This window comes from Lemur catta, chromosome 7 (assembly GCF_020740605.2).
Source record: "Lemur catta isolate mLemCat1 chromosome 7, mLemCat1.pri, whole genome shotgun sequence".
Classification (NCBI taxonomy): domain Eukaryota; kingdom Metazoa; phylum Chordata; class Mammalia; order Primates; family Lemuridae; genus Lemur; species Lemur catta.
In genome coordinates, this window is record NC_059134.1 from 71,333,949 (window position 1) to 71,360,953 (window position 27,005).

Here is a 27,005-nt window from a genome sequence, read left to right on the forward strand (position 1 = left end):
TGAACTGATTGAACACAGACATCTTTTCCTACCTTCTAAGCTGCAAGGAAGCAGACTTCTCGTTGTGTGACTCTGTGCAAGTTATTTTGTCTCTCAATGCCTCAAAGTTCTCATCTGTGAAATGGGCCTAAGCATAGCACCTGCCTAATAGGGTTGTGGTAAGAATTAAAGTAAGGCCTTTAGAACTATGCCTGGCATCTAAAAGTACTGCAAAATTGTTAGCTATCACTATTATCCCAAATTGCTCAAATTTGTGTTCAAACCAGGTGAGGCTCCTAGTACCCTAATGCTGGACCCCAGCAGCCTGGCAGAGCCCCGCGAGCCTCACCTTGATGGCGTGGCCCCGAGCCTTCCTGGGAGAACCCCCCAGTGAGATGTCCACACTCCTCCTCTGGTCTGGTGGCTTCACAGTGACCCGCTCTGCTGGCATGTGTGGCTGCCGGGGTGGGAAAACCCTTGGAGGCCCCGGGGGAGGGATGTCCGAGGGAGATGGAGGCACAGAGATGGAACGGGGCACCTCAAGCATGCTCCTGCTCCGGCCCTGGTCGGTGAACTCCGGGGAGCCAATGCAGATGGGTGCTGTGGGGCTGCCATGCCGGAACTGCTGGCGCTGCTGCCACTCGTATAGCTGCCACACGGTGCCATCCCGGTGTGCCCGGCGCTCCTCACTGGACATCTTCAGGTGGCTGGCTCGGTCCTGTGCATACTTATAGTCACTCGGCAGGTTGCGGGGAGGGGGCGAGGAGCCCCCTGAGGGGTGTCGGGTGCTCGTGGGAAGAGTCTGGTAGTTTTCTGGGAAGGACAGGGGCTGGCCAGGACCCTGGCGAGGAAGCGTCTGGTCTGAGGGGAGGCTGAGGAGAAAGGGGAAGAATAGGTCAGGCAACCAAGCAAGGGGCCTGCCATGCTTTGGGGACACAGCTAAGTAACTCCAGAAAGTCAGGTATATGGGGGAGTCCTGTGAGAACCTCCAAAGAACTGTCAAAGCCATCATCCATGACTTCAGTCACTCCCCCTCTTTCCAGAAGACTCCAAAACTGCAACTCCTCTGCCAGGACGACTTGGCTGCCCGATGCCCATCACTTCAAGTGCAATGTGATTAAACCTGCCAGCTCTTTCTCCCCCGCTTGCCAGCAGTCAGTGCTTTGAATGGATGTGCATACTTCTAGGAAAGGCCCCACGATTCTCTGGGTTACCAAGATTCTTCCTCTGCCTGGTATCCTAGCACCAAGTTCTGGAGGTTCTTAAAGGAAGTGGCTCGCATCAGTCCCTTCCTTGTTTTGGACTCCTCTAGTCCAGATACTCTTCTCCCCAGACGACTTTGAGACCCTCTAACTAGTTTCCATCCTATCCACAGTCAACTCCTCTGATCTAATCACTCCCTGGCCCCCAAAACTACCATGGCTCCCTGCCAATTGTGAAATAAAATCTAAGCTCCTCAGCCTGGTACTCACAGCTTTCTAGCATCTGACCTCAACCCACCCTGGAGTCCTACTGTTTTCTCACTGCTCTTTCTACTAGGGCCAGGCCAGATGCCTGGGGCCCAAAATTGAAGGAGGTGCTCTATCTAAGGTGCACCCCTACACTTGCCAGGGCCTGAGAGAGGGGCCTCAACCTATCCCTGGCCCAGCCTGCTCCACACCTGAGCAACTTCTCGCAGTGGGAAAAGCAAAGGTAGGTAGTCTGACCTGGGTTTGAATCCAAGCTTTACCATTCACTGGCTTTGTGACCCCAGGCAGCCTACCTGACTGCTCTGCCTTCCGTTTCCTTACCTGTAATGTGAAGACAGTATTACCTGCCTCATAAGGCTGTTCTGAGAGTAAATGAAACAGGTTAGGAAATGCAACCTCCATGTCTGATACACAGCCGGTCCTTCACTGTGCGCTCCCTTCCCTCCCTCCTTATTCTCATGGCCTTGTTCTTCCCTGCCCCTACCTGTATGGGCTCCCCTTGCCCCGTTTACCCAAATTGTACCCATTCTCCAGGACACTGGCCCACGCCTCTCCTATGTGGGCCTTCAGCAATGCACAGCCCTCGGTATTCCTGCTCTGTTTGACCTGGTTATCGGACTGTAACTTTTCCAAGGTCCTGTATTGACATGACCTTTCATACTTGCAAGACATCTCTTCCCTGATCAAGTTGAAAATTCCTAGAGGACAGACGTTGTATCTCACACTCTGTGCTATTGTCCACAGACTAAGAAAGTCTTGATGCATAACCAGCCCTTCAGTAAACATGCCAGCACACAAAAGCTGGATATGATTTCAAAAACTACCACTAACTAGCCATCTGACTGTAGGAGAAGGAAGAAAAATTCAGCAAGGACAAAGCATGGAGTTTTACTATGCCTTAAAACTCATGTTACCTGAGCAGTAGCATGATATTATAAAAAGAAAAGTAGTTTTAGAGATAGTCCTGAGTTCAAATCCCGATTCTACCTTTATTTATCAATTTTATCTAACAAACATTTATTTAGTGCTTGCCTTATGCCAGACATTATTCTACACCAAAGCTACTTCAGGCATTAGCACCACCTGGGAGCTTGTTAAAAATGCAGGTTAGTGAAATAAGCCAGGCACAGAAAGACAAATACTGAGTGATCTCACTTACATGTGGGATCTAAGAAGGTCGAACTCACAGTAGAGAGTAGAAGGGTGGTTACCAGAGGCTGGGACCATGGTAGACAGGGAAGGTGTTAAAGGGTTCAAAGTTTCAGTTAGGAGGAATAAGTTCTGGCTATCTACTGCACAGCACAGTGACTACAGTTAATGACAATGCACTGTATATTTCAAAATTGCTAAAAGAGTAGATTTTAAATGTTCTCACCACAAAAAAATGATAAGCAGTTGAGGTGAGGAATATGTATTTCCCTTGATATAATCATTCCAAAATATGTGCATATATCAAAACATCACATTTACCCCATAAATACATATAATGATTATCGGTCAATTACAAATAAAATACATTTTTAAAATGCTGGTTTATCAGTCCCAGTGCAGATCTACCAAATCAGAAACTCTGGAGGGAATGAGCTGCCAGTGGGCTGCCAGCCCCCACTGTTTTAACAAGTCCTCCAGGTGACTCTCATGCTCCCTGAAGTTTGAGAAGTGCTGTTCTAATTGTTTGAAAACTCAACTCATTTAATCATCCTTAGCTTTAGGACCTCAGGCAAGTGTCTCCTCTGTCCTCACAGTCACACTTTCCTTCCTATAAAATGAGGATGAGAATCACTTAATAAATTGTTGTGAGGATTAGAAATAGTTATCATTCAAAAATGTAGCTCTTCTCTTTTAATGGTTATCTTTGCAATGGCAGAAGTATTCTTAAGATCTCTTCAACCCAGACTTGTGGGGTCTGCCGGGAGTGTCTGCTTGCCACTAGGTGGCAGGATTTGCTATCGATTTCCCAAAGTTAGGCATGAATGTGTCTTAGAGACAGGCAGTGCCTGAATCCTCAAACAGAGGTGGTGGTGCGATGCGCACTGTCTGGGGAATGGACACGCTTGAAGCTCTGACTCAGGGGGGTGGGGGGGCATGGGCAATATACATAACCTAAACTTTTGTACCCCCATAATAAGCTGAGAAAAAAAACAAAACAAAGGTGGTGGCAGTGGCAGAGACCAGACTCAGGGCCTCCCTTGGGAGTTCGGGCGGGTGGGACTTTACCAACCATTGTTCATTCTGTCCGAAGCAAAATGCAAACCATGCAGAGTATGTCCAAGCTGTCACCCACCCTCATGCCCCTCTGTCTGGCCTGTCACCCACTCCTGGTGCCTGCCCACAGGGTCTGGAAGGCCAGAGTCCTCCCACAGAGCAGTGTCCCAAAGCCCTGAACTCACCCTCTAACCTGTGCCCTCTACTTACACACTGTCTGCCATTTGGGGCTCACCCCAAGATACCAGTACAATGGTCAGCCCTGGATCCAGAGGCCAAAGCATGGCAACTAGTGGATGGTGGAGGGAGGGCACAGGAGGTAGTGCCATAGATGAGGTAGAGACCCCATGGGAACAGGAGCGAGCTTCCAGAGCAGCTTTGCCTCTGATAGCAGATCCACTTGCTAGCCCCCACCCCAGCCTTACCCAAAACTGGGGTTCAAGGTCTTCTCACACTCTGCTCTGTGGCCACAGGGTCTCCCCATCATTAAATGAACACTAAACAGGATATTCTGATACAGCCACTACAAAAAGTCATGTTGAAATGCAGTATCATTTTTATAACCAATTACTTATGCAGCAGATATTCCTCCCCCTAACTTCCATATCAATCACCCAAGACTTCCACTTTCTACTCTGTTCCTTATTATAGTGTTTGAATCCCCTGACCCTACCCCCAACTCCCACCCCGAGTTTTTTATTTTACAAGTATGCATTACTTTAAACACTGGGTTGAGGGGACGGAAGGCTAGAATTTCAAAACAAGCTCTTAAAATAGCTAAGATTCAAAGAGTATGTCAGTCTGCCTCCTGCAAACCATATTCTAAAGTTTAATGATGTGAAATATAGTATAACATGTATCTCCAAGTACTGAAAGAACAGTTAAAAATAATTCCCTGTGCAGTCCAAAGCCAAAAACACAGGATCATATTGCCGTCCAAATAACCATCCCTCCAAAGCCTTAATGCACTCAGTCTAAAGAGACTAGCACAGTCTTAATTATAGGCAAAACAGAGATATCCATCTTCTGTATTTTCAAATGGAAAATGGAGGAGGTTCATTTATTAAGCAGCCAGATCTATTTATTACTTACTGTAAGACACTGCAAATCTATCTTTAAGAAAAAAAAATCTAGGAACACAAAATGCAAAACTTTCAAGATAAAGGAATGATCAGAGACTGAGTAGATACTTTGTTCACTTAGAGACTGACAGGACTTTCTTTCTTCTGTACATCCTGCCTTCAATTCTTCACTTTTATTCACTTTTTAGCCCACTGAGATCTGCTTCCATCACTACACTGACTTCTTTTCTCGATGTGTGCAGTGACCTCCAAAGCCAGTGAACTGTTCTCCTCTACAGACCTGATGTCTCCCCGCCCCTTAGAGAGGAATGGCTCACATCCTAGGGAAGTCCAGAGCCCTCCCAGCCACCTCTGCTTTCCTTGTTGACTACTCATCCTTCAGTTCCCTGACGCACACCCCATGCCCCCTGCAAAATTCAGGTCATTATGTGGAGCAAAATAACATAGGATATGGGCTGCCAGAAACAGTTACATAGAGACATTTCATAGCCAACAACTTATAACTGCATATCAGTCACCGAGATTTTGAAAGTCCTCTCTGCACCCCAGCCACAAAGGTCTCTCAGTGGCCACATCCTCTTACTGGTTTCTTCCCCTCCTAACTTCGAAATTCTAGCTCTACTCAGGACAGCAATTCAGGTTTGCTCATCTAAGCCCATCAAGCAGGTCAGTGGAACAAAGGCCTCTGCGACTGAGCAAAAGACCAACAGAAACCCTGAGGTTCTAGACTTTCCATCAGGGGTACCACCCTTCTTGAAGGTGCCACACCCAGGCAGAAGTCCTTATTTGCAGCACCTTGCCCTGCTGACTGGACTCTTTCCAACTGAAACTCTCTCCCACACAACACTCGTTTTCCTCCTCCATCTCCCCTCTCATTTCCTTCATGGAGACTTGATTTTGGCCTAATCCTTGGGCTGGGGATCTACAGTGTTAAGACGTTGGCCCTCTGCAGCTGTTCACGCTGAGCTAGGGATTCTCAGCCCTGGCAGCATATTAGAATCAGCAGGGGAGCAGGGGAAGGGAGCATGTATGTTTTAAAAACCTTGATGTTCAGGCTTCCAACCAGACCAACAGAATCAGATTTCTGGGCAAGGGACTAAGGGCTGAGTGGATGCTAAACCTCTCCAGGTGATTCCAATGTATAGCCAAACAAGTTTCTTGACTGTGGTCGTTACACCAGAACTACCTAGGGAGATTTGAAAACATACTGATGCTTTGACCTTACCCCGGACCAATTAAATCCAAATCTCTGGGATTGGGCTTCAAATGATCAAGTTGTGCAGCTAGGATGAAGAACCATGGCTCTAGGGTCTAAGCTTCCACCCTGGGTAATCTCAACTACTGCTAGGGCATCAGTTACCTCGAGGACAATGAATCCCAAATCTCCCTACAGCCTACATCCGCATTCCCTACAATCTCCTGGCCATCTCCACCTGGGCACTCCACAGGAACCACATTCCTTATCAAGCTCTCCTGTGCTGGTGTTGGTGCATGGCACCTACCTACTAAGCAAGCCAAACCTGAATGCTAACTCCCGCTCCACTGTGGCCCTCCCCACTTACGTGTCTAAAACGGAAATCCTTATCCTCCCAAACTCTTCCTTAGCCTTCCCCATTCAGCAACCACACAGGTGCTCAAGTCAACATTCTAGAGATCATCCTTGTTCCTCTCTTTTCTGCATCCTGCATATCTAATTCATTGGCAAGCTTTGCTATTTCAACCTCCAAAATGTATCTCAAATCTGTTTATTTCTTTCTATTTCCATTGTCATCCTCCTGGACTATTGCAACAGCCTCCTCCCTAGTCTCCCATCTTCTTCATGAAATATTAGTTAGATCACACCACTTACCTGCTTAAAACCTTTCAGTGGTTCCCCCTATTGTTTTCTCAAGTTCAAATTAAAATTCCTCACCTTGGAGTATGAGGACCTGCATGAGACTACCCCAGCCAACTTTCTAATCTCAATCAGAGTGAGATCATCTTACAAACACCTACCAGGGGGCTGACCTAGCCCAGCACCAAGGAGAAAAGCTTCCCTTCCCTGGGTCCCTGAGCAGTAGCTTTCCGTTTTCAACGAGACATAAAATGCGAACAAACAGGAATGACACTTGGTCAATTCCCAGTTGGGAATTGGAAGGTATCTTAGCTACAACACAATAGGCCTTTCATTCTCCTGATCTGTTCCATAACAGTGTCTGTCAGTCACTTAGGGGGTTTCCATTACGATTTATCCACTGCCCACCCTCACAACTGCCCCGCTGGACCAGATTAAAGGGGTTTACAGCAACCCATGAATGCACAACACACCCATATACCTGAAAGCAGGCCTAGGCTATTCTTCTAGGAGCACAAACACCTCCAGAGCCCATAGCTAGAAAGTCTGGGCCTCACAACAGGGAGAATGAAGTGTGGCATTTTAGAACATGTCATCAGGCCCGTGGCAGACTTGGTCTGAGCGCTGGCACATCGACTGTGACCACTCCAGCCCCTGGGGAGCTCTCTGAATGCACACTGGCTTTGCTATCTCCTCTCTTGTCTGTGGTTTATTTTAGAAGCCTGAGGATAGTGAGGGGAATTTGCCATGTCTTCATAACGAAGACAAAACACAGTGGCTTCTGGGGACAACAGAGAAGCTGGTGACCCTGAATTCTTCACATTCATAAACATGTCCTAATTAATCTAAAATTATAATAAAAAAAGATAGTGCTTTGCAAACAGCAAGAGACGCATGCCTTCTGAATAATTAAAAACCACTTCTTGAAGGAATGGGTGTGATAAAGCCTAATGTCAATAGTGTCTAAGCACTTCTCTATGTGCCTGGAATTAAAAGTGAATCTGTATTTATTCTGGTTTCTACAAATATTTTTTAGATGCAGAGAAGCAGCAGCACAAGAGAAGACCATTACCATCTACATGCTGAATGTCTCAAGGCATTCTTCCCGGGGAACAGAAAAGTGTGTAATCGAGTGAGGGCTTTGGAGGCTCACAGACCGGCTTTGCCACTTATCTATGTGCCCTGGGCAGCTTCCTTCACTTCTCCCAGCCTCAGTTTCTCTGTCTATAAATTAAGAATATCACCTCCTCCTTGCTGGCTTAGTTATGGGGACGTACATAGATAATGGAGGTACAGTGTTTAAGGCTGGCATTTAAGTGTTGGGTAAATGACAGCTATTGTCACTACATTATCATGCTCGTTATTAGCAGCAATCCTGAGTCTGTTACTGACCTCCTGCTGTCCCCCTTCTGGGCTTTTGCCCAGTGCTCCACCTGGGCCAGGTTGCTCTTCCTCTGGCTGTGCTTTTCAGGGTTGATCCTGGGAGGAAAGGCCCGCTGGTATCCAACAGTCCCGTTCTGCTCCCCTGGGCCGTAGGAGGCAGGCAGCACACCGTTCTTCTCCGCCCGCTGGGGCTGCGCCTGCTGGCCTCTTGGGCCACCAGGTAAATCCACAAACAAGACATCCTCCTCGGCCGGCGAGTAGGGAGATCTGGCCTTGCTCCTGTCCCGCTTGCCCTCCAGCGGGTCCCTTTGGGAACGGTACCGTTCCCCCTCCTGCTCCTGCCTCTCGAAGCTGAAGAAATCGTCATGGCCGTGATGAGGACAATCCCTTGAGTGTCCAGGTGCCACATGGCCACACTCATGACAGGACTCTGTGTGGTTGGCCTGGGGAACCGCCTGCCGCTCCACCTTCTCCATGTCCCTGCAACGACAGCAGCACATTCAGTTTGCTCCACAGACAAGACTTCACACTGAACACGGTTTACACGCGATCACCTCCACGCCTGCGTATGGGCTATTCCCTCTGCCCAGAACACCTTTTGTGCTCATGCCCTCACTCTGCCTGCCTAACTTCTCCTCCTTTGAGGTCTGGCTTAAATATCACCTCTTCCAGGAAGCCACCCTAACACACACTTCCAGTCTAGAATGGGACTTTATGCTGACCCCACTGGCACACTAATCATATTGGATCATAATTGGGTGACCATCACTCAATCCAGCTCCCAACTAGACTAGCAGCTCCTTCGGGCTAGAGGCCCATCTGGCCAGTCATCCTATACCTAGAACTTACGCGCAATGACTGGTATGGAACAGGTGCTCTATAAATACTTCTGAATGAAAGAATGAATAAATTATACACGTGACATTCTCATGAAGACCATTTCTGTGCTCCCATCCTACCCTACGCTACTGATCCTGCCTTCCCTTTTTGCTATTTGTCCATCTGTGTATCTGGGGCTTGGACAGGAAGCTTCTGAGCCCAGCATCTCTCGCATTGGTGTGTGCCACAGCCCAGAGTACACCTGACAGCATAATTAACACTCTTCAGCAACAGTGAATAGAGAATAGGCACAGCAACCCTTTCATATGACAACTTATCAGGGAATAGCTCACACAGGAAGCCACAATAACACTGACCTAACAACAATTCTGTAAAGTAGCATTAGTCAGATTTTAGAGGTAAGGAAGCTGAGGCACAGTGAGGACTGATAATTTGCCCAAGCTCGTACAGCGGGAACAGTGTGGAGCCCATGTGCTTTATAGCTTCTGCTCTCTGCTGCCTTTCCACGTGTGTGCCTGGCCCACATACATGTGAACCTGGAAACTGAAAAGGAGAATGGGGGGCAGGGGGTAGGTCAGGGTGTGCACTGAGGCTACAAGAAGAGCTCGGAGATACAGTGGAGGGCTCCTCTCTCTGGGCCACCTCCTATTGCAGCTGCCTTTCTCCCTGCCTCCCTGGGGCAGGGTCCCGGTTGTCTGCATCCCCATCACGTAGCACCAGGCACACAACAGTGGCCCCACAAGCTTTGCAGAATTTATACTGAAAAGGCAGGGAACATATTCCAGCCCAGCCCAGATGGACCATAAAAATTACCAGGGACCCTGAGATGGGGCAGCCAGTGTCTATGCTTCTTAGTGAAAAGGTCACACCCTTAAAAGCCATCACTCCTCAAGTGGCCAAGCCAGAGGGGTCTCCATGTCAACATGAGAATAGTAACAGAAAAGCTGCTGCATTTACAGCTCAGTGGCCAGACCCCAAGTGTCTTTGCAACAACTTCAGAACCTCAATTACCAATAATCAGCACAGATTCAGGGCAGAACCAACCCAGTCTGGGAGCTAGTTAGAATGTTGACATAAAGTGAAAATACAAGCCCCAGACCAGGGTTTGTTTCTCACTGTGTGTAGGCCTGTCAGCCTTAACTTTGGCATGGAGAACTGAGAAAAGCAATCACACTTCTCACTGCCTGTGTACTAATGTACCAATGCCCTTTCCATGGAAACCCCAAGCTTTGTGGGAAGAAAAATTAATGCTTCTTTGGACCTTCTTTTACTATCACTGAGGATATCTTTCCTCTCCACCCCTCACCCTGTATCCACTGCCCTTCTGATAACAGCATTTCAATTTTCATTTGGGGATCACCCTCCCCCACTCTCAGTGCATGTGGTTTGGCTGCTCTGACTCTATTACTCATGTCCAGCTGTGGCTGCAAAGTCTCAGGACTTGGCTCAGGGGCTGACCAATGCAGGTCAATCAGAGTTAGCCCTGGGACTTGGGTTGGAGCTGGTCTTGAGCTGCTGCAACTACATGGGAAGATGCTGTTTGAGAATGAAGTCCATACCAAGGAAAGCAGTTAGAGAGGAACAGAATCCTAAAGAGCTCCTAGATCTAGCCATACCTAAACTAGATATAGCTTTGGACATTTTGGTTGTGAACTAATAAATTCCCTTTTTCATTTAAGTTAGTTTGAGTTTGGTTCCTGTTACCTATACTGGAAGGGGTCCTGCCTATTACATCATTTTATAATGACATATTGAAATAGTGATCTCTGAGGGCCCTTCCATCGCTAACATTCAATGTAATCTACAAGCTTCAGTAGTAGGGAAATACTCAGAGGCCTAACTTGAAGAAAAAGTAATTTTTACTGTAAGCTTATAAAGGGACAACTCTGTTCCACAACGTAAATGTGATATAGGTTTTAACTTTGTCTTTCCTTTCGTCCTTTAATCCTCCATAATCAGATCAGTGTAACCCAAACCGACAGTCTTCAAGTTGCCTAAGTTAGCCTTTATCTTCTTTACTATTTCTCAAATTCAGGAAACCACCCACGGAGGATGTACTAAGGCTGCTGCAGAGATGATTAAAGCTCTGGTTGCCCTCTGGGTCACACCTTAGCCAAGTCATTGAAGCTTTATAGCCTAGCATACTGCTTTGGTTTCACTTGCTCTGCTATTTCCAGTGTTTACTCCAATTGTGAAACCCAAGTAACTGTATCTTCTTGTTATCCATACCCCAAAGATAAACAGTACCTGGTTATAAAAGCCAGACGGCGAAACAAATATGCCGCCTATGCGTATGACATTAGAATTGAAGGAAAATGACGGATTCTCCAGACCCAAGCATTGTGGGTGCTATGTCTCAGCCTAACCAACTGTAATGTGAATTTTTCTTTCTTTACTCATCAGTCACCACATATTTACTGAGTACCGATATAGCCCCCACTGGGACAGGCACTTGGGGGGTAAAGAAAGCAGTACAGAAAATAGCCTTTGCCTTCAAAGCCAGACGACCCTAAAGCCCCACTTAATTATGGTAACCACATTTACTACTGTTCTCATAAACAGCTGACCCCGAAATCATAGAGTCTGCTAGTCTACCCCAACCTTGGAGCTAATTCTATAACCATACAGGTTAGTCCTTACTGTGTGTGTACATGAATATACACACTCCCATATATGCCAGTACTTCCTGGAGATAAATTTGTTAGGGGGATGATAAATCCTTTTCTTCAGATTAATACCAGCATTGGCTGCAAAGCAAACTTTTAGGGGGCAGCTAAAAAAAAAATAATAGTCTCCTTGCCACCAGACAGTTTTCTAGCCCCTAAGACTTTGGGGTTATGAATAGCTCCTAAGTCCCATGGCTCCTGGGACTAAGACACACATTTGTGTGTAGTTAAGAAAAGTGAAAGAAATGTACCCTACTCCCAGTCTTACCTGACTTAAACATTTAACTTACTAAAGTATGAGATTTAAGGTCAAAAAGGTTTTCTGGTTTCCTCCCTGTCTCCTTGCATTTCCAACAATTTAACACATGACTTCTCAAATCAGGACACTTGTCACAAAAGAAATCTGCAATGCCCGATTTGGTACAATGATGGCAAAGAATAAGCACCTCTCGGCTGTCAATGACTGTGTCACTCAGAGGACCTGGCCATGCAGAACATAGATGTTTAGCTAAGTCCTAGCAAGTCTTTCCCAGGTGGGCTGCTATGCAGGTCATTACTATCTGCTATTACTGTGAACACCTGAAATCAGTGACTGTTCAAAAACACGGAGAATTCCCGACACTCAGTGACCATTTTGGCCATGTGTTACTTTTTGAAAATGACAGACTCAGAGGGCATAGGGTTTAGAGCCAGTTGGACCTGGATTCAAGAACTGGCTCCACCACATATAAGCTGGGTGACCTTGAGCAAGTGACCTCTTTGGTTTCAGGTTCCTCATCTATAAAATGGAACAACAGCCCCTGCCTTCTTGAGTTGTGAGGATTAAAGCAGACAACGCAGAGAAAGAGTATAGCACAGAGTCTGGCACACAGATGCCCCCAAATACAAATGTTTTGACTACCCAATATCTATTCTCTCCTTCTTTGCCCCAATTTTTCAAAGCAACAATGTACCAAGCAAAAAACCTTAAATTTCCCAACCTCCCTTACAGCTGAGGGTGATCATATCACATGGCTCTGGACAATAAGATATAAGCAGAAATTGCTAGGTGGGGTCTTCCACGAAGTCTTTAAAAGAATTAGGCTTAGCTAACCCTTCTTTTCTGCCTGTCTAGAATTTAGACTATCTGCTGGATTACAAGGTGACAAAAATAAGGATGAAAGTCATAAGCTAAATGCTGGGTACAAAGTGACAAAACGCCCAGGTCCCCAATTGCATCATGGAGCTACTATACCAAACTGGACTACCTATCTCTCTGGACTCCTGTTATGTGAGAAAACTAAAACCCAATTTGATTATGCCACCTTAAGTTGGGTGGTTCTATTACTAGCGGCGACCAAACAATCCCTTACTGATATAAAGGGCTAAGCTTATCACTGGCTGGGGTTGGGCCCCTCGTATTTCTGGCACATCACAGAATGCTATGTGCCTGCTTAGAGCAAATTCTTATTCTCCCCTGCAAGTGGGAAGAGTACATATTTAAGATTGGCAATAATTCTCTCTTATTTCTTTTCTTCACAAGAACTTGGATGTTAACAGATCTTACCAAGCAACTGAACACTGATTATTTTATGCTGCTTCCAAACCGTTTATCTCACCAGGCAATAAGGAACTATATTTCCCTCTGTCTTAATGCTAAACACACATACACCCTCACACACATTAAATATTAAATCTCATTCAAAGACTGAGGTGGGAAGAGGAATGACAGCTCGTAGGGACTTAGCTGAGCCTTTGTCCTGGTGGCATACACAGCCCTTCTGTCATAATCCTGTTGGAAGGACCCCTCCCCACTCACCTTAGGTAAATGGCCAAACCAGCAGCCCAAGGACAAGGGCCAGGCCACTGATATTCTTGGGGAGTTTGATCTGAGCCAAGCCAGGTGGCACAAGTCCTACCACAAGAAACAAGCTCACCTGTGTTAACAGGCCCTGAGTCCTGAGCACTGATCCCCAATCTTAGGAGTACAGGGGGCTCAAAAGCAAGAACCCATTCTGGGCACAATCAACATAGACTTGTACAAAAGACAAAGGAGAAAGGGGCCCAAAGTACCTAGGGAGCCCTAAGGCAGGCTTGCTCACTTGAATTAGTTCCTAGCATTTGAGGAAGGAGATAGCTGGAGAGAAATGGAGACAGGTTTCTTCTTTTCCCCAGAGTTAACTAGGACAGTCCCCCTGGGATGTGGGAGGATAGCCTGCTACCTTTCATGCTCTGCTCTGCTCTACCTTAATTAACAATAGAGGGCCTCACAGCTCTGAGGACATACTCCACAACTCTCCGGGCTTCCCTCCCACAGAGAAGAGTGAGGCTGCTATAAATGAAACAGCCAGACTGCCAAGCTGAGGCTGCCTCTTGCCTCAGAAGAGTGGCTATTGGCAAAGTCCCTTGTAAAGTTGTAAGGCTTGACAAACTAGACCAAGAAGAGAGGAAAGCTATTCCAGGTCTGCTGGGCCTCCCTGTTTTGTTCATTCCTGCCTGGAGAATCCTTTTCTCTTCCTCCTACCTGGGCAAGTCGTGCTACATGTTACAGCTCCAACCTGACCCAGTCTGAAGCTCTAGCACATGCCACGCTCACTCACCTTCCATCTCCCTACGGCAGTCACAGTCAGGGTCATCCACGTTCTTATGGCCAGTGCTTAGTTAGTATTACCATATGTTGGGCCCTACTGTGTGCCAGGAATTTGACATAGACCATCTCTAACCCCTACAACAATCCCACAAGATCAGGACTTCAAGCCCACAGAGGCTGAGGGCACTCACATGTGAGCATCAGGTTACTTAAATTGTCTCCAAAGGTTAGGGATGCTGGCGGCAGCAGCCATCACTGACTGAGCACTTACTAAATGCAAAACCCTGAGCTAAGCACTTTATTGCCTCTTTTTCTCATCACACAAACCCACAGGTCTACAGATGTTATTATTTTTTCATTACAGGTACCGAAAGTGAAGCTCAGAAAGATTAACCAACTTGCCCAGGATCATGTAACTAGTGATGTTAAACAGGACTCAAACCCCATCTGATACGACTCCAAAGCCCTGTGCCAGGCTGAAAATGGGTCTACAAATTATTTCTTCTGCCGAGGGTCCAAGAACCTTGTCTTGCCTCGGGGGTTGTCCAGTTACACTTTACTTAAGGTGATCAGAGTATGGAAGTCCCAAGATTTAGTTCTTCAAAGAGAGTGCAAATAGCCCAAAATGTACGGGCCATTTCTGAGCAGGCTGATTCCCTACGCGAGTCCCAGCACAGTGTTCGGATCACTCCTAGCCATCGCAAGTCCTTATCTGAACATCTTACAGGTAGAAGTTTCACAGCTGTTTTGTTCATTCATTCATTCATTCATTCATTCACCCACCAGCCCAGCCAAACATCCATGCACTGTGCTAATCATAATCTCAAAAGACATAACCTTGAGCACCATACTCCCAAATGTTGAAATCCTGAAAGATAAAAATTTCTTAAATAAAATCTCTAAAATCACAATCCTGAAAGATTAAAATCCAAAACGTTGAAATCCTAAAAGCCAGATTTGGTATTGGGGAGGCCAAATATCATTCCTTCTTACTGTATCCTTTACAGCACCATGGAAGCAATCTGTGAAATTGTTCCCTCACAAAAAGGTTGTGGTAAGTTAAATGTATGATGCTACTTAATGGTGAAAGATAAAAGTTTAAAAGCTAATTATTGTTGGTGCCACAAAAGAAGAAAATCCCTTAATTACAATGGCCGAGCAATAACCAGACTTTCAAATGGATAGCATATACTTACAAAATTTGTAGACCACAGCCACTTTCCAAACAGTGAGTGCAGTGAGTGTTGCAAAAATCACAGAAGTGAAAACACAAGCGACAAACACAAGAAATCTCCCCTGCCAAATTATTCAACCCGTATACGACTTTTGCTCCTTCACACACAGCACTAATTTGCTATGCTATGTATTTCTTCTTCATATCATTTCCAATACTGGAAATGTAAATTGTGTAAAGATTTAGAGAGTTCTAATTCCTTTTATGCATTTTTTGCAAATTTGACTCCATGAAAGTACATTATCACAAAGCTGACTTTGTGTGTAAGCATTGTGTATGCACATAAAAATGCCAAAACTTTCTCAATAAACGAAGAGATGGCTTTTTTGTACATCTGCATTCATGAAAGGTATAATTTCTCGAGATCTCAGCTCTTTGGATGACTGCATATGTGGATGGTGTCTTTCAGGATTATGTCCCAAACCCCCATGCACCCATCCATTAACTGAACACTTACTATGTGCCAAACACTGATAATGAGAACTATGTAGGTCTCATCTTTCAAGGAGCTTCAAGTCTGCTAGGGGTGACAGTGAGAAAGTAGGCCAATATAAATCAGCATGAGTGATCTATGATTAAGGAACAACAGAGTACTACAAGCAGGGGCATCTAATATACTGAATAGTCAGGGAAAGAGAAAATGACCTATGACCTACACCTAGCCTAAGACATGAAGGATGTGTTGGAGTTGGGGAGGGTGAGAGGGCAGGGGGAGCAGATGAGCAAAGCTGGGGAGGATCCCTAAGGTGACTAGACTGTAAGTTCCTTCAGTCCCAAGACAGGACTATAGTTACACAAAAGAGCAGAGAGGTTTCAAAACTGAGAAAAGAGATGAGTTGTGTTCTGATATGCACTTTTGTCTGAGTTACTTGTTAGTTTTGTGAGCTGTAAATGCAAACTGCCCTCCTTGCTTAGTGCTTTAGTTTGTTAGAGAGGACAAAGCATCATCCTTTGACAAGGAACAAAAAGAAGTCCAATGGGGGAAGGTGGGAAGACAGATTTCACAGAGGGTGTAGGGAATCAAAAATCAAGAGTCTGGCCATTGGAAGTACATGGAAATGGGGGACAAAAAGTGATGACCAAGGAGGTGGAGATCAGGCCCCACCAGCAGTGCTTGTTGCCTTCACAACGTGTGGCATGGGGTATCAAGAATAGTGGCATCAATGTCTATCAAGGGACTCTGAAGCCTGTGTAGCAAAACAAGAGGACAAAGGTCAGGGGTGCAGTGAGGGCTCTCAGCTCTGCTCCTGGGTCAGAACAAGGTGGGAAGGAGCTAGGGAAGTGGGAGCTGCAGAGCAGGCTGCTGGCTGGGGCTGCAGGCAGCCTGGGCTGTTGAACCCCAGGTCACACAGCTAGGAGATGAGCACATTCTGGCAAGGGAGAGAGGGCAATTTGCTCACAGGAGACTCATCATTAACGTGATTCAGAGGATTCATGATGAAACTGGAAGAGGGTAAGAAAAAAGGGCCAATAATATTATCAAAGCAAACCGTACAGAAGCCAACATATTTGACATGGAGCACCTACTATGTCTCAGGCATTGTGCTAAGTAAACACTTTATAATTCATTTATTATATTCAATGTTTGTAACAACCCTATGAACTAAGGGAAAAATGAGGTTTGAAAAACATATATAATTTATACAAGATAACCCAGCTAGAAAGTAGTAGAGCTGGGATTTGAACCTAGGTCTATCTAAGGTAGACTAAGCTCTGGGAGGAGGTACTTAAGGGAAAAGAAATAGGTATGGTAGTAAGTGAGGGGTAAATCAGCTGGCCTGGACATTGGTTGTTGGTATTGACTTTACCCCATCCCAACAAGTCATTTCTTAGTTCTCCGCCCATGGTCCTCTGTCCATAGCCCTAACATTTCCTTGGGAACTCAATTTGAGTCCCCATGGCCTGAGTAGGGTTCCACTTCTGGTTCTCAGAAGTGAAGCATGTGTCTCAGGCCTGTGCCAATCAACATGGTGCATTCCCTGGCCATAGGAGATAGTTTAGGGTATAAATGTGATCTAAGCCTGTCTCAGCAGAATGAATCTGGACAAGACTCTAGCTCTTTCCTACTGGACTTTAACCTTGATGGCATGAGTCTAGAACCACTGCAGGTATCTTGCCACCAGATCCTAGATGTCCTAGGGATCTCCACTGCAGCTCAAGACTGAATTCAGCCCACCAGTGGGCAGAGCCTAGAGTCTGAGAGAATGATTTACAATGACAATGTCTGAGCCTTGGACCAAGTTGTTTCTAACATCTGTCTTGAACTTTTCAGTGACATGAACCAATAAACTCCCCTGCTTTGAAGGTAAATTTGTCTGCATTTTCTGTCACCTGCAATCAAGAGTCCTAATATAGGCTGCAGTGGCTCACGCCTGCAATCCCAACACTTTGGGAGGCCAAGGTGAGAGGATCGCTTGAGCCGAGGAGTTCAAGACCAGCCTGGGCAACACAGTGAGATCTCATCTCTACAAAAAATAGAAAACTTAGCCAGGCACAGTGGTGTGTGCCTGTAGTCCCAGCTACTCAGGAGGCTGAGGCAGGAGGATCTCATGAGCCTAGGAGTTTGAGGTTGCAGTGAGCTATGATGATGCCACTGTATCCTAACAGTGAGACCCTATCTCAAAAAAAAAAAAAAAGAGTACTAATATATACCACCATTCATAAACAAAGCATCTGCCTATATGAATAAGGATATAAACATTTCAGTGAGAATTACAGAGGGCGAGAACAAAATGCTACTCTTGGGGCCACCCACTTATAGAGATGGAGGTCTTCCAATGCAGATCCCAACCTGGAGGAGAGACAAGATTCAGCCCTGCCTGATGAATAATTTTAACAAACCAAATGTCTGAACATCTTATTCTGGAAAAACAGAACATTTAATAAGTGTGTAATTTGCTTGGCTGGCAATTTCAGCTCTCAGAAAGTTAAGAGGAAATGCTATTATGTCTTTACTGTGACTTAGACGGTAGAACAGGTTGGTTTCTTTTTTTGAAAAGGGAAGAAATCTTGGTCAAACCTGATCATGGGGTTTTAAGAGTTTAAGATCATAATAAGAATAAATGTCAAAAAATTCAGAGAAAAGCTAGAGACAATGCAATGGCCTGAAACCAGCTAAAGGGAAGGAGCCCTTCCAAAACCAAGATCTGATAACTAAAAAATAACAAAATCTCTGCTAGTTCATTAATCCTCATGGTTCTAGGCAGACATCATTTATCAATCACAGCATTTTTTTCCTGTAAAGTCCAATCTCATTGTCAAATTCTCTTTTACCCAGTACCCTAGTCAGCCACAATGAATTGAACAAAGTTGGGACAGAAGAAGAAACCATTTGACATCTGTGCTGTAACAACAGGGAATTCGTAGAGCTCAAATTATAAAAGGACATGTACAAGAAATGCAAAGTGCTGCACAAAATCAAGCACAAATCACAGTGGAATGGGCCCACATGGATGATGGCAAAAAGGGTAAAGTCTAGAAGGGGCTAAGGTTTATTTATTTAAAGCAAAACAAAAAAAAATGAAATTTCTGTTTTCTTAAGAATTAAAATATAGGAGGGAAGAGCTTTAAAAAAGATGAGATATAGATATCTCTGCTTGGGGGAGATGGCCCAGCATAAACAGAGAAAGCTGAATTCCTCAGCTTCTGGACTTCTTTCCATATCTTCATCAAGAAGAATGATCTTCACCAGGAAAAAGAGAACCACCTGGGCTAAGAGAGACTGAAAGTCCAAGATGGGGAGGAAGGACGGAAAGCCCCAGCCTCCCGTAGCTGTGCCTCAGGGACCCGAAGGGAACTTGGAGATAGGCTCAAGGAACCTCTTGGGTGATCTCTGAGAGATCAAAGGAAACAGGAAAAAGGGCCAGAATATTAGGGACTGGCAAACAGCATCCTGACTTTCAAAGAAGGGGGAAAAACAGATTCTACTAACCCTGAGTGGAGAGCCTACCATCAACCTCTGTAAGAGGCTAAGCTGCACTGTTAACCTGGCAGATTTTAGAGCACATAGGAAAGGAAGCACCCAGAAAAGGCAAAACACTCAATAGAAAAATGGGGAGAGGATAAGTATAGGCAATTTGCCAAAGAGTAAAAATAAGTGGCCAATAAATAGAAAAGATCCCCACCATCATAAAAATAGACACTAAATTAAGATAATCAGATACCACTTATGCAGGTCAGTAAAATTAAAAGATTGATGATATACACTATTGGCAAATATGTGAGGAACTGATACTCTCACAGGTGGAATAAACAAGCTTTCTTTAAGGGGCAGTTCGATGGTATTGATTAAAATTAAAAATGCATTGTATTTTGACCAAGCAATCTGAAAGACTCATACATGCATAGGCTTGTAGAAGGTTTTTCAATACAGGACTGTTTATAACAGTAAACGATTAGAAAAAATTGTTAAAAACTGTCCAAGGTTTGGCACATGCTTAAATATATTATGGTACATCTATACTATGGAATACCATACAATAGTCAAAATTAAAGGTGATTCATATATATTGACATTGAATGATCTTCAAGATATTACCATTTGTGCTTGAAAGAATGAGAGAAACATACATATTTCTGTAAGGGCAATATGTATGTAAATGCATAGAAAATAGTTTAAAAAGAATATCAATTAACTTGACAACAGAGATTACCCCGGGAAGGTGATTTAGGATATCTTTGTGTTTACTTTTTACATTTTTTACATTAAGAATGTCTTCATTTATTGCATAAATATATATATATATACACACACATACACACACACACAGCTAGCCCTCCTTCCATGGATTCAACCAACCACAAATTGAAAATATTTGGGGAAAACAAAGGATAGTTTTGTCTATATTAAATATGTACAAACTTTTTTCCTTATAATTTTTCCCTACACAATATAACAGTTATTTACATAGCATTGACATTGTATTAGATTTAAGTAATCTAGAAATGATTTAAAGTATATGGTAACATATGTATAAGTTATACGCAAATACTACACCATTTTATATCAGGGACTTGTGCATCATGGACTTTGGTATCTGCAGGGGTGGGGGACAGGTTCTGGAACCAATCCCCTGTGGATACTGAGGGACAACTGTATACATATGTATACCAGGAAACAGTGAGTGTTAGGAACTAGCGTGCACACTACATGTCAAACCTACCTAGTTTCCTTCTCTTGGGATGAGGAAGGAAATGCCAATGACACTGTGAACTGATACCTGCAGACTCCTGGCAGAGCCTTCCATATCCGTATCACAGAAACGAGAGAAAAATTCAGGCTAGATGATAATGCTAGGAGGTATGGCTAAAACTGAATACCTGTAGGTAGGAGTTGCTGACTCGGGGCCCATGAGGAAACTGCTAAGGCAGCCATTGGTCCTGTCCTGTTTAACAGCTTCATTCATTCATTCTTTCAATTTCTCATCCACTTACCCACTCAAGACATTTGAGAGCTTACTATGTGTCAGATGTTATGCAGAAGATATAAAGATAATCTGCCTAAAGCCTAGGATATTGAAAAGTAGATAGAGGGGCAGGTAAGGGAAACAGCATGAAAAGTGCTTGGAATGAAGGGTTATGGAAAGTCTGCAGGGTAGGGCCTGACCCCGTCCTGGCCTCTAGGTCACTATCCACACACCAATGGTCTGTTTGTCTCAACAAAGAGAGCATGAAGGTAGGAAATACCACAAATTCCAAAAGTCACATATACATGAGTTGGAAAAAGTTAACAAGCTCAACACACCATGGAAATCCATTTCCAGTCACTGAAAAGTCCTACCCCTAGGTTGTGGGAGAACATACTTTTGTTTTGAGGCCTCACTGCAGGAATATTGTCAGAGAGGCCTCTATCCAGAATAAGGTGTCAGGATAGGGAAGAACAACGCCCATGTCAGAAGACGACCAGTTAAAGTCAGGGCTATTTCTGATCCCTCCCTCTGGGCTCCCAACTCTATATATATTCCTCCTCTGTTTTCTCTCAGGGAATCACCTACTGCCAACAGACTCTAGGAATTTCAAGATCTCTGATTATAGCCTTGGTTGGACCACTCAAAGGAGGGAGCAGCAGGAACACAGCTCCCAGGTCAGCTGTCAGCAACATGACAGGCAGTCTGTAGCAGATTTTCAGTGTGCAAGACCTTTCTTGACTGTCTTCCCCCTCAAAATCTGGTACTCCAAGCTTGTCCCTTCCACCACACATAAGAAGAAATGAGAAGTACACAAATGCCAGTTTCCGTGGCTGTAGATCCCATATACTCATTTCACCCTTCCAGGCCTTAGAGTTTCTGTTTATTTATTTATTTTTAAGAGACAGGGTCTTACTCTGTTGCCCAGGCTGAAGTGCAGTGGCATCATTATAGCTCACAACATCCTCGAATTCCTGGGCTCAAGCGATCCTCCCAAGTAACTGGAACTACAGACACATGCTACCATACCTGGATAATTTTTTGAAAAAGGTTTTTTAGAGACAAGTTCTCACTATGTTGCCCAGGCTGGTCTCGAACTCCTGCCCTCAAGCAATCCTCCCACCTCAGCCTCCTGAGTAGCTGGGATTACAGACACAAGCCATTGTGTCTAGCAGTGTTTCTCTTTAACGAATAAAATGGACTAGATAACTTCTCGGGGACCTTCCAGCTCTGACATGCAACAGGTGTTAGCTGTTTATGCATCCTCTTCCAGGAAGTATTCATTGTTAAAAAGGATTTCAAAGAGAGGGTAACAATTAACACAAGTGAGTGAAAATGGAATTTCAGGCACCCAGGATGATTCATCTGGGTCCTCACCCTAGTGTAGGAAGTGGTCTGACAGGGACCCTCCATCAGGACTAACCTCTTCAGTGATGATCGAGACAGCACCTGTGCAGCCTGGTTCATGGCCCTGACCCAGGCGTTCATGTCTTCCTGGGTGTCAGCACTGAAGTAGTAGGTCCTCATGCCCGAATGCTCAGCCTGAGAGCCCACCGTGGAGCTGTTGTAGATGAGAGCTCGCATCCCCGTGTGCACAGCCTGTAGGCATAGAGATGGAAACACAGATCAGAGAGAGGTTAGCACACATTTCCCTTCTAGGAGCAAAACCAAGGAGGCACTCTGGCCACATTCGCCCCCTTCCAGACTAAAAGCCCAAGCACCACCCAGCTTGTTTCCACCCCTGGAAAATGTCACAGGCTAGATTCCTCTTTCTTAGTGCAGTCAGGCCCAGTGACAGCTGTATCTGTTCCCCAAAATAAAAGCCCCACAGCTGTACCTGTTTCCTACTTATCTTACTCCTGCTTGGGGTATTGGGTGCAGGGAGCACAGAGTCAAGGCTTATGTGAGGAAAACAGGCTTTTTTTTTTTTTAATAAACTCTCACATTTCATAGAAGTACACTCTTGGGAATTCCTGTTTTGGTTCTTCTAAAGACTGTGATTCCTGCTTTGGCTACAATCAAACAAGAATTGAATCAAAATCAGCTGCAACAGCAGGTGGCTTGGTGTGGATGTTCACTGTGCTTCTCTGCTCGGGCATGAAACGTGGTATGTGCTCATCAAGGAAGCAGCTGTTGTGTCTCTCCAAAAAAGTCATTACAGAGCTAACAGTTGACTAAATATTCTTGCACACCTACTATGTGCTTCTGCCTCAAGATACTTTCATATGTATCCTTGCAAAGAACCTCGAAAAAGGTACTGGGAATGACCACTGAAAAGTAACTGGGATGCTTTGCAAACTAAAGGCAACACCAGTTTCACCTCTTATGCTCTGATAAAACAGGGGCCTGATCCTTTAAATTTGCAAAGAAAAGTCTCACCAAATCTACATGGGAAGATGATGTGGCAAGAGGAAGATTTACTGAGTATCTACTATGTGTCTCCTGGGTACTTCCACAACTTTAATCTCATGTTAATCCCAATAGCCATTGCTTCTTGGCCTTTTGGCTAAGATCAATCACAATCCCAACAGACTTGAGAGGCAGAGACAGAATTTTTGTTTTATAAATGGTGGCAGACAAAGCTCTGAGATGTTAAGTAACTTTCCCAGATTTCCATACCTGGTAACAGATTCTTCATAGCACTTACCATTACCTGATGCTATTTATTTTACACATTTGTTTATCACCTGTTTATCATCTGTATCCTCCCTCTTTAAGCTCCACGAACGCAGAAACTTTGTCTATTTCATTCACTACTATATCCCCAGGAATAGTGCCTAGTATATAGCAGGTGCTCAATAAATATTTGTTAAATGAATGAAGAATTAGCATCCACATCTGCCTCTAGGCCCATACTTCTCTGTATAATGCTTCCAGGTTTTATCCAAAAATGAGGGTGATTATACAGATAACTCATCTGATAATCTGGATGCAGAATGAAAGGCAGATTCCACACAAGGACCAGTCAGAGAAAACAAAATAAGAATCAAAAGCTAGAAAATGACATGCTTCTAGAATCACTAATGGTCATGGATGAAAACTTCTCAGATGAACCTTTACCATTCACTTCTCCTCCCCACATTCTTAATACCCAGGTCCAATATGCATATTAAATACAGGCCTGCTGCTGACACTCACATGTCTGAGTCCATCCAGCCCAGTGCCAAGGGAGTCTAGGCAAACTTAGCCTACAGCCAAGGGTCCCTATCATCACTGAAGCAAACCTGGTATCTTTCCTTTACACATATAAGGTGTTCTCCACTGTCCCAGGAAGGATTCCTTCTATTTTAAGCAAGGTAAAGATGTGGCAATAAGAACAGAATGAGAAGAAACTTGTGCATGACTTACTGTAAATCAGTAGAAATTCTTGGAAAAGAATTTCCTGGACAATGACAAGATCTCTGACAATTCTCCCAGTGTTTTGTGCCCCATGACAGAGGGCTCTGGGACAGGCATCCACCCCACCAGACACAAGCATAGGGAGCACATTGTACTAGGACACAATAAAGAGTAGATCTTCTGCTATACAAAAATTCACGGAGCCAGCCTTGTCTAAGAAATCAACATGGTACATACCTCGAACATGGAGGCACGGGTTTGCATGTCTGTCTACAAATGAGCCTTAGGAGTTACATTTACCACTGCAATGGAGTTACACATCAAATCAAACTGCCAGCAGGTGCTGTGTCCTGAGTAACAGGCTCCCAACTGCGTTCTCCCTATGTTAGGGCATGCTAGATGTATTAACTGTGAAGGCAAGAAGTACAGGGAGTTTCCTTTTCATCTGGCCAAGTGAGCCAAGTCCAAAGTGCCCTTAGCCTGAGGAAGAAGCCAGAACCCAGATAATGTGAAGTCTTCTCACTTCTGCCCCACTCTTATCTCAGAGATGGTCCCTTTCCCCCTGCCCTTTGCTTTCCAGTTAACACAGTCCTGCTGGGCAACTCTGCATAGCCGAACTGAAACCAGGCTATGCCTAAAGGAAATACGGATGTAAGCAAAAAAGAGTTTCCCTCAAAGACATAACACCACTAAGAGATGAATGTTCCCGGCTCTTGCACCCCAGGTCTAGGTACAGCACTGGTGAATGGAGCCAGGATCCTCACACCTCGAGCCCCCAAGGTCAGCTTTTAGAAGAGAAACCTCGATGGAAAATATAAGAGCACCCAGAAGGCCAGAATCCATCAACTGATTGATTCATTCTTGAACTTATTCAACAATAATTTATTATTTACTGAGTGGTTACTGTGTGAAAAGCACTGTACCAGAAGCTGGAGGGACAGCCTTAAATAAGGCCGTGACAATTTGCAGCCAAGTAGAAGAGAAAGAACGTGAACAAGTAACTACAACTGAAGTAAGTGCTATCAGTAAGGTCAGGATGCCATAAAAGAGGGGAACAGGGAAACCCGGCCCCACCTGGAGAAGACTCACCTGAGGAGCTCACGCTTGACCTGCCTTCTACACAAGCAGCAGCTGTTTAAGTAGGAGTAGCGGGGAGGAGATGTGTAGGACCCCAAGAAGGACAAGAGCACACAGCAGGTCCATCCTCAAGGATGAGGCCAGAGAGGCTGGTACAGAGAAATGGAGGGAAGAGCTGCACGAAGGGAGGCTACTGAGGTTGGCAGGGCTAAGTGTCATGTCAAGGTTTCCTCTTCACTGAAAGAGCAATGAGCAGCTATTAAAGGGTTTAAGCTGGTGGGTAATGTGATCAGATTCTGTTTGGAAAGACCACTCTGGCTGCAGTATGGAGAACAGGTTAGAGCCGGCAGGAGCATGTGAGGGGAGATGGATCAGGGGCCGCCAGGGGAGCACACGTGAGAGACAGTGGTGGAGGCAGAGAAGGGGAGGCATGGATGGAGTCTGGAGAAAACTCACAGCTAATATCAGCAGGCCTTGGTAATGGACTGGATATGGGAGGGGAGGGAATGGCAAGTGTCAAGGATGAGATTCTCAGGTTTGTGACGTGCCCATTTCCTAAAAAAACGAATTCTTCATGTCCAACTGTTGGTCTGACTATAAGCAGCACAGTGAATGGGGTAAGAACTTGGGGTCCTGGAGTCAGCCTAAGGTGCAAGCCGGGCTCTGCCCACTGGGTAACCCTGGGTAAACTGCTCAGCCTCCCGTGCCTCGGTTTCCTCATCTTTAAAATGGGACTGTGGATAACAGTAGATTGACCCTGTAAGGCCATGTGAGGATGAAATGCAATAATGCGTATAAAGTGCATAGAGCACAGCCTGGCATTTGTAAAGCTCAAAAGATGTTAGTAGATGTTATTACAGGAGCAGTCACTTGAGCAACCTAACGAAACTGATTGAATGAGCTTTTCCAGAAACTTAAAGACTCTTCTTCCTCCCCTCCCCGTCACTAATTTACAGAGGACTAAACATGAAATATAAGTAAGCCTGAACCCACCATAACTTGGGGAGTGTGAGCACTGTCACTGACCACGATTCCTGCTGCAAATGACTGTTTCGTGTGGTCTCTGTGGAATGGGACTAGCACTCTTAGCCAGGCAGAACTAGCTGATGGGTAGATCAACCACTTACAGCTCAGTGACAAAGAGCTGTGGAAGTACAGAAGAAGGGTACCCAACGTGTCCAGAGGGTTCAGGGAAGGCTTCCCAGAGGAGGTGACCCTGAGCAGAGAACTAAAGGACAAGTAAGAGTTGGGGAAAGGGCATTCCAGGTTGAGGCCGAAGCTCAAACAGAGGCCTATGGGCAAGAAACCTCCTGGGCCTTCAGGCACCAGTGTATAGCTGGCAGGAAGGTATAAGATAGGACTGATTAAAAATGTGACTGGAGAAATACGCTGGGGCCTTGTAAATCAAGATTGGGTTTTACCCTGCAGGCAATGGGAAGCCTCTCAAGGGTTTATGGTGGGAGTACAACCGGGACAAATGTGCAGCTTAGGGATAGTGTGGAGGATGGATGGGAGGCTGCAGAGGAGTTCGAAGGCTGAAGCAGTGACAGCCAACACTTACAGAGCACTTACTGTATACTATGCAGTGTTCTAGCAGTGAGTCACCTAGGGGAGGGATGGTGGCGGCAGCAGTGGAGAAGAGATGGATCTGAGAGATACACAAAAAATAAAATTGAAAGGGGAGAGGAAAAAGGTCTTCTCTAATAACCCACATGCAAATGCAGACTTTAGAACATAAGCCTTATGAAGGCAAAGATTTTGTCCTTTTCATTGTTGTATCCCCAGTAACTATGTACTGCCCAATAGACTCTCCGTGCAGTAGAAGTCTGTTGAATAGAACTGAATACATGAAAAGTCATGTCTCTTAATATGTCTTTAGCCAGAATCTAGAGCAGCAGTCTTAACTTTTGTGGCATGGACATT

At 45.0% G+C, this 27,005-nt stretch overlaps 1 protein-coding gene across 6 annotated transcripts in view; it reads right to left on the reverse strand.

Moving 5' to 3' along the window:
- Positions 1-27,005, reverse strand: part of PLEKHA7 (pleckstrin homology domain containing A7) — a 214,873-nt gene that overhangs the window by 38,040 nt on the left and 149,828 nt on the right. For all 6 annotated transcript variants that reach the window (XM_045557599.1, XM_045557598.1, XM_045557597.1 and 3 more), the window contains 3 exons: positions 22,090-22,265; positions 7,962-8,432; positions 329-851 (listed from right to left, as the gene is read on the reverse strand). In XM_045557599.1, coding sequence (XP_045413555.1) covers positions 329-851; positions 7,962-8,432; positions 22,090-22,265 — 1,170 coding nt within the window. The remainder of the gene's footprint in view (positions 1-328; positions 852-7,961; positions 8,433-22,089; positions 22,266-27,005) is intronic.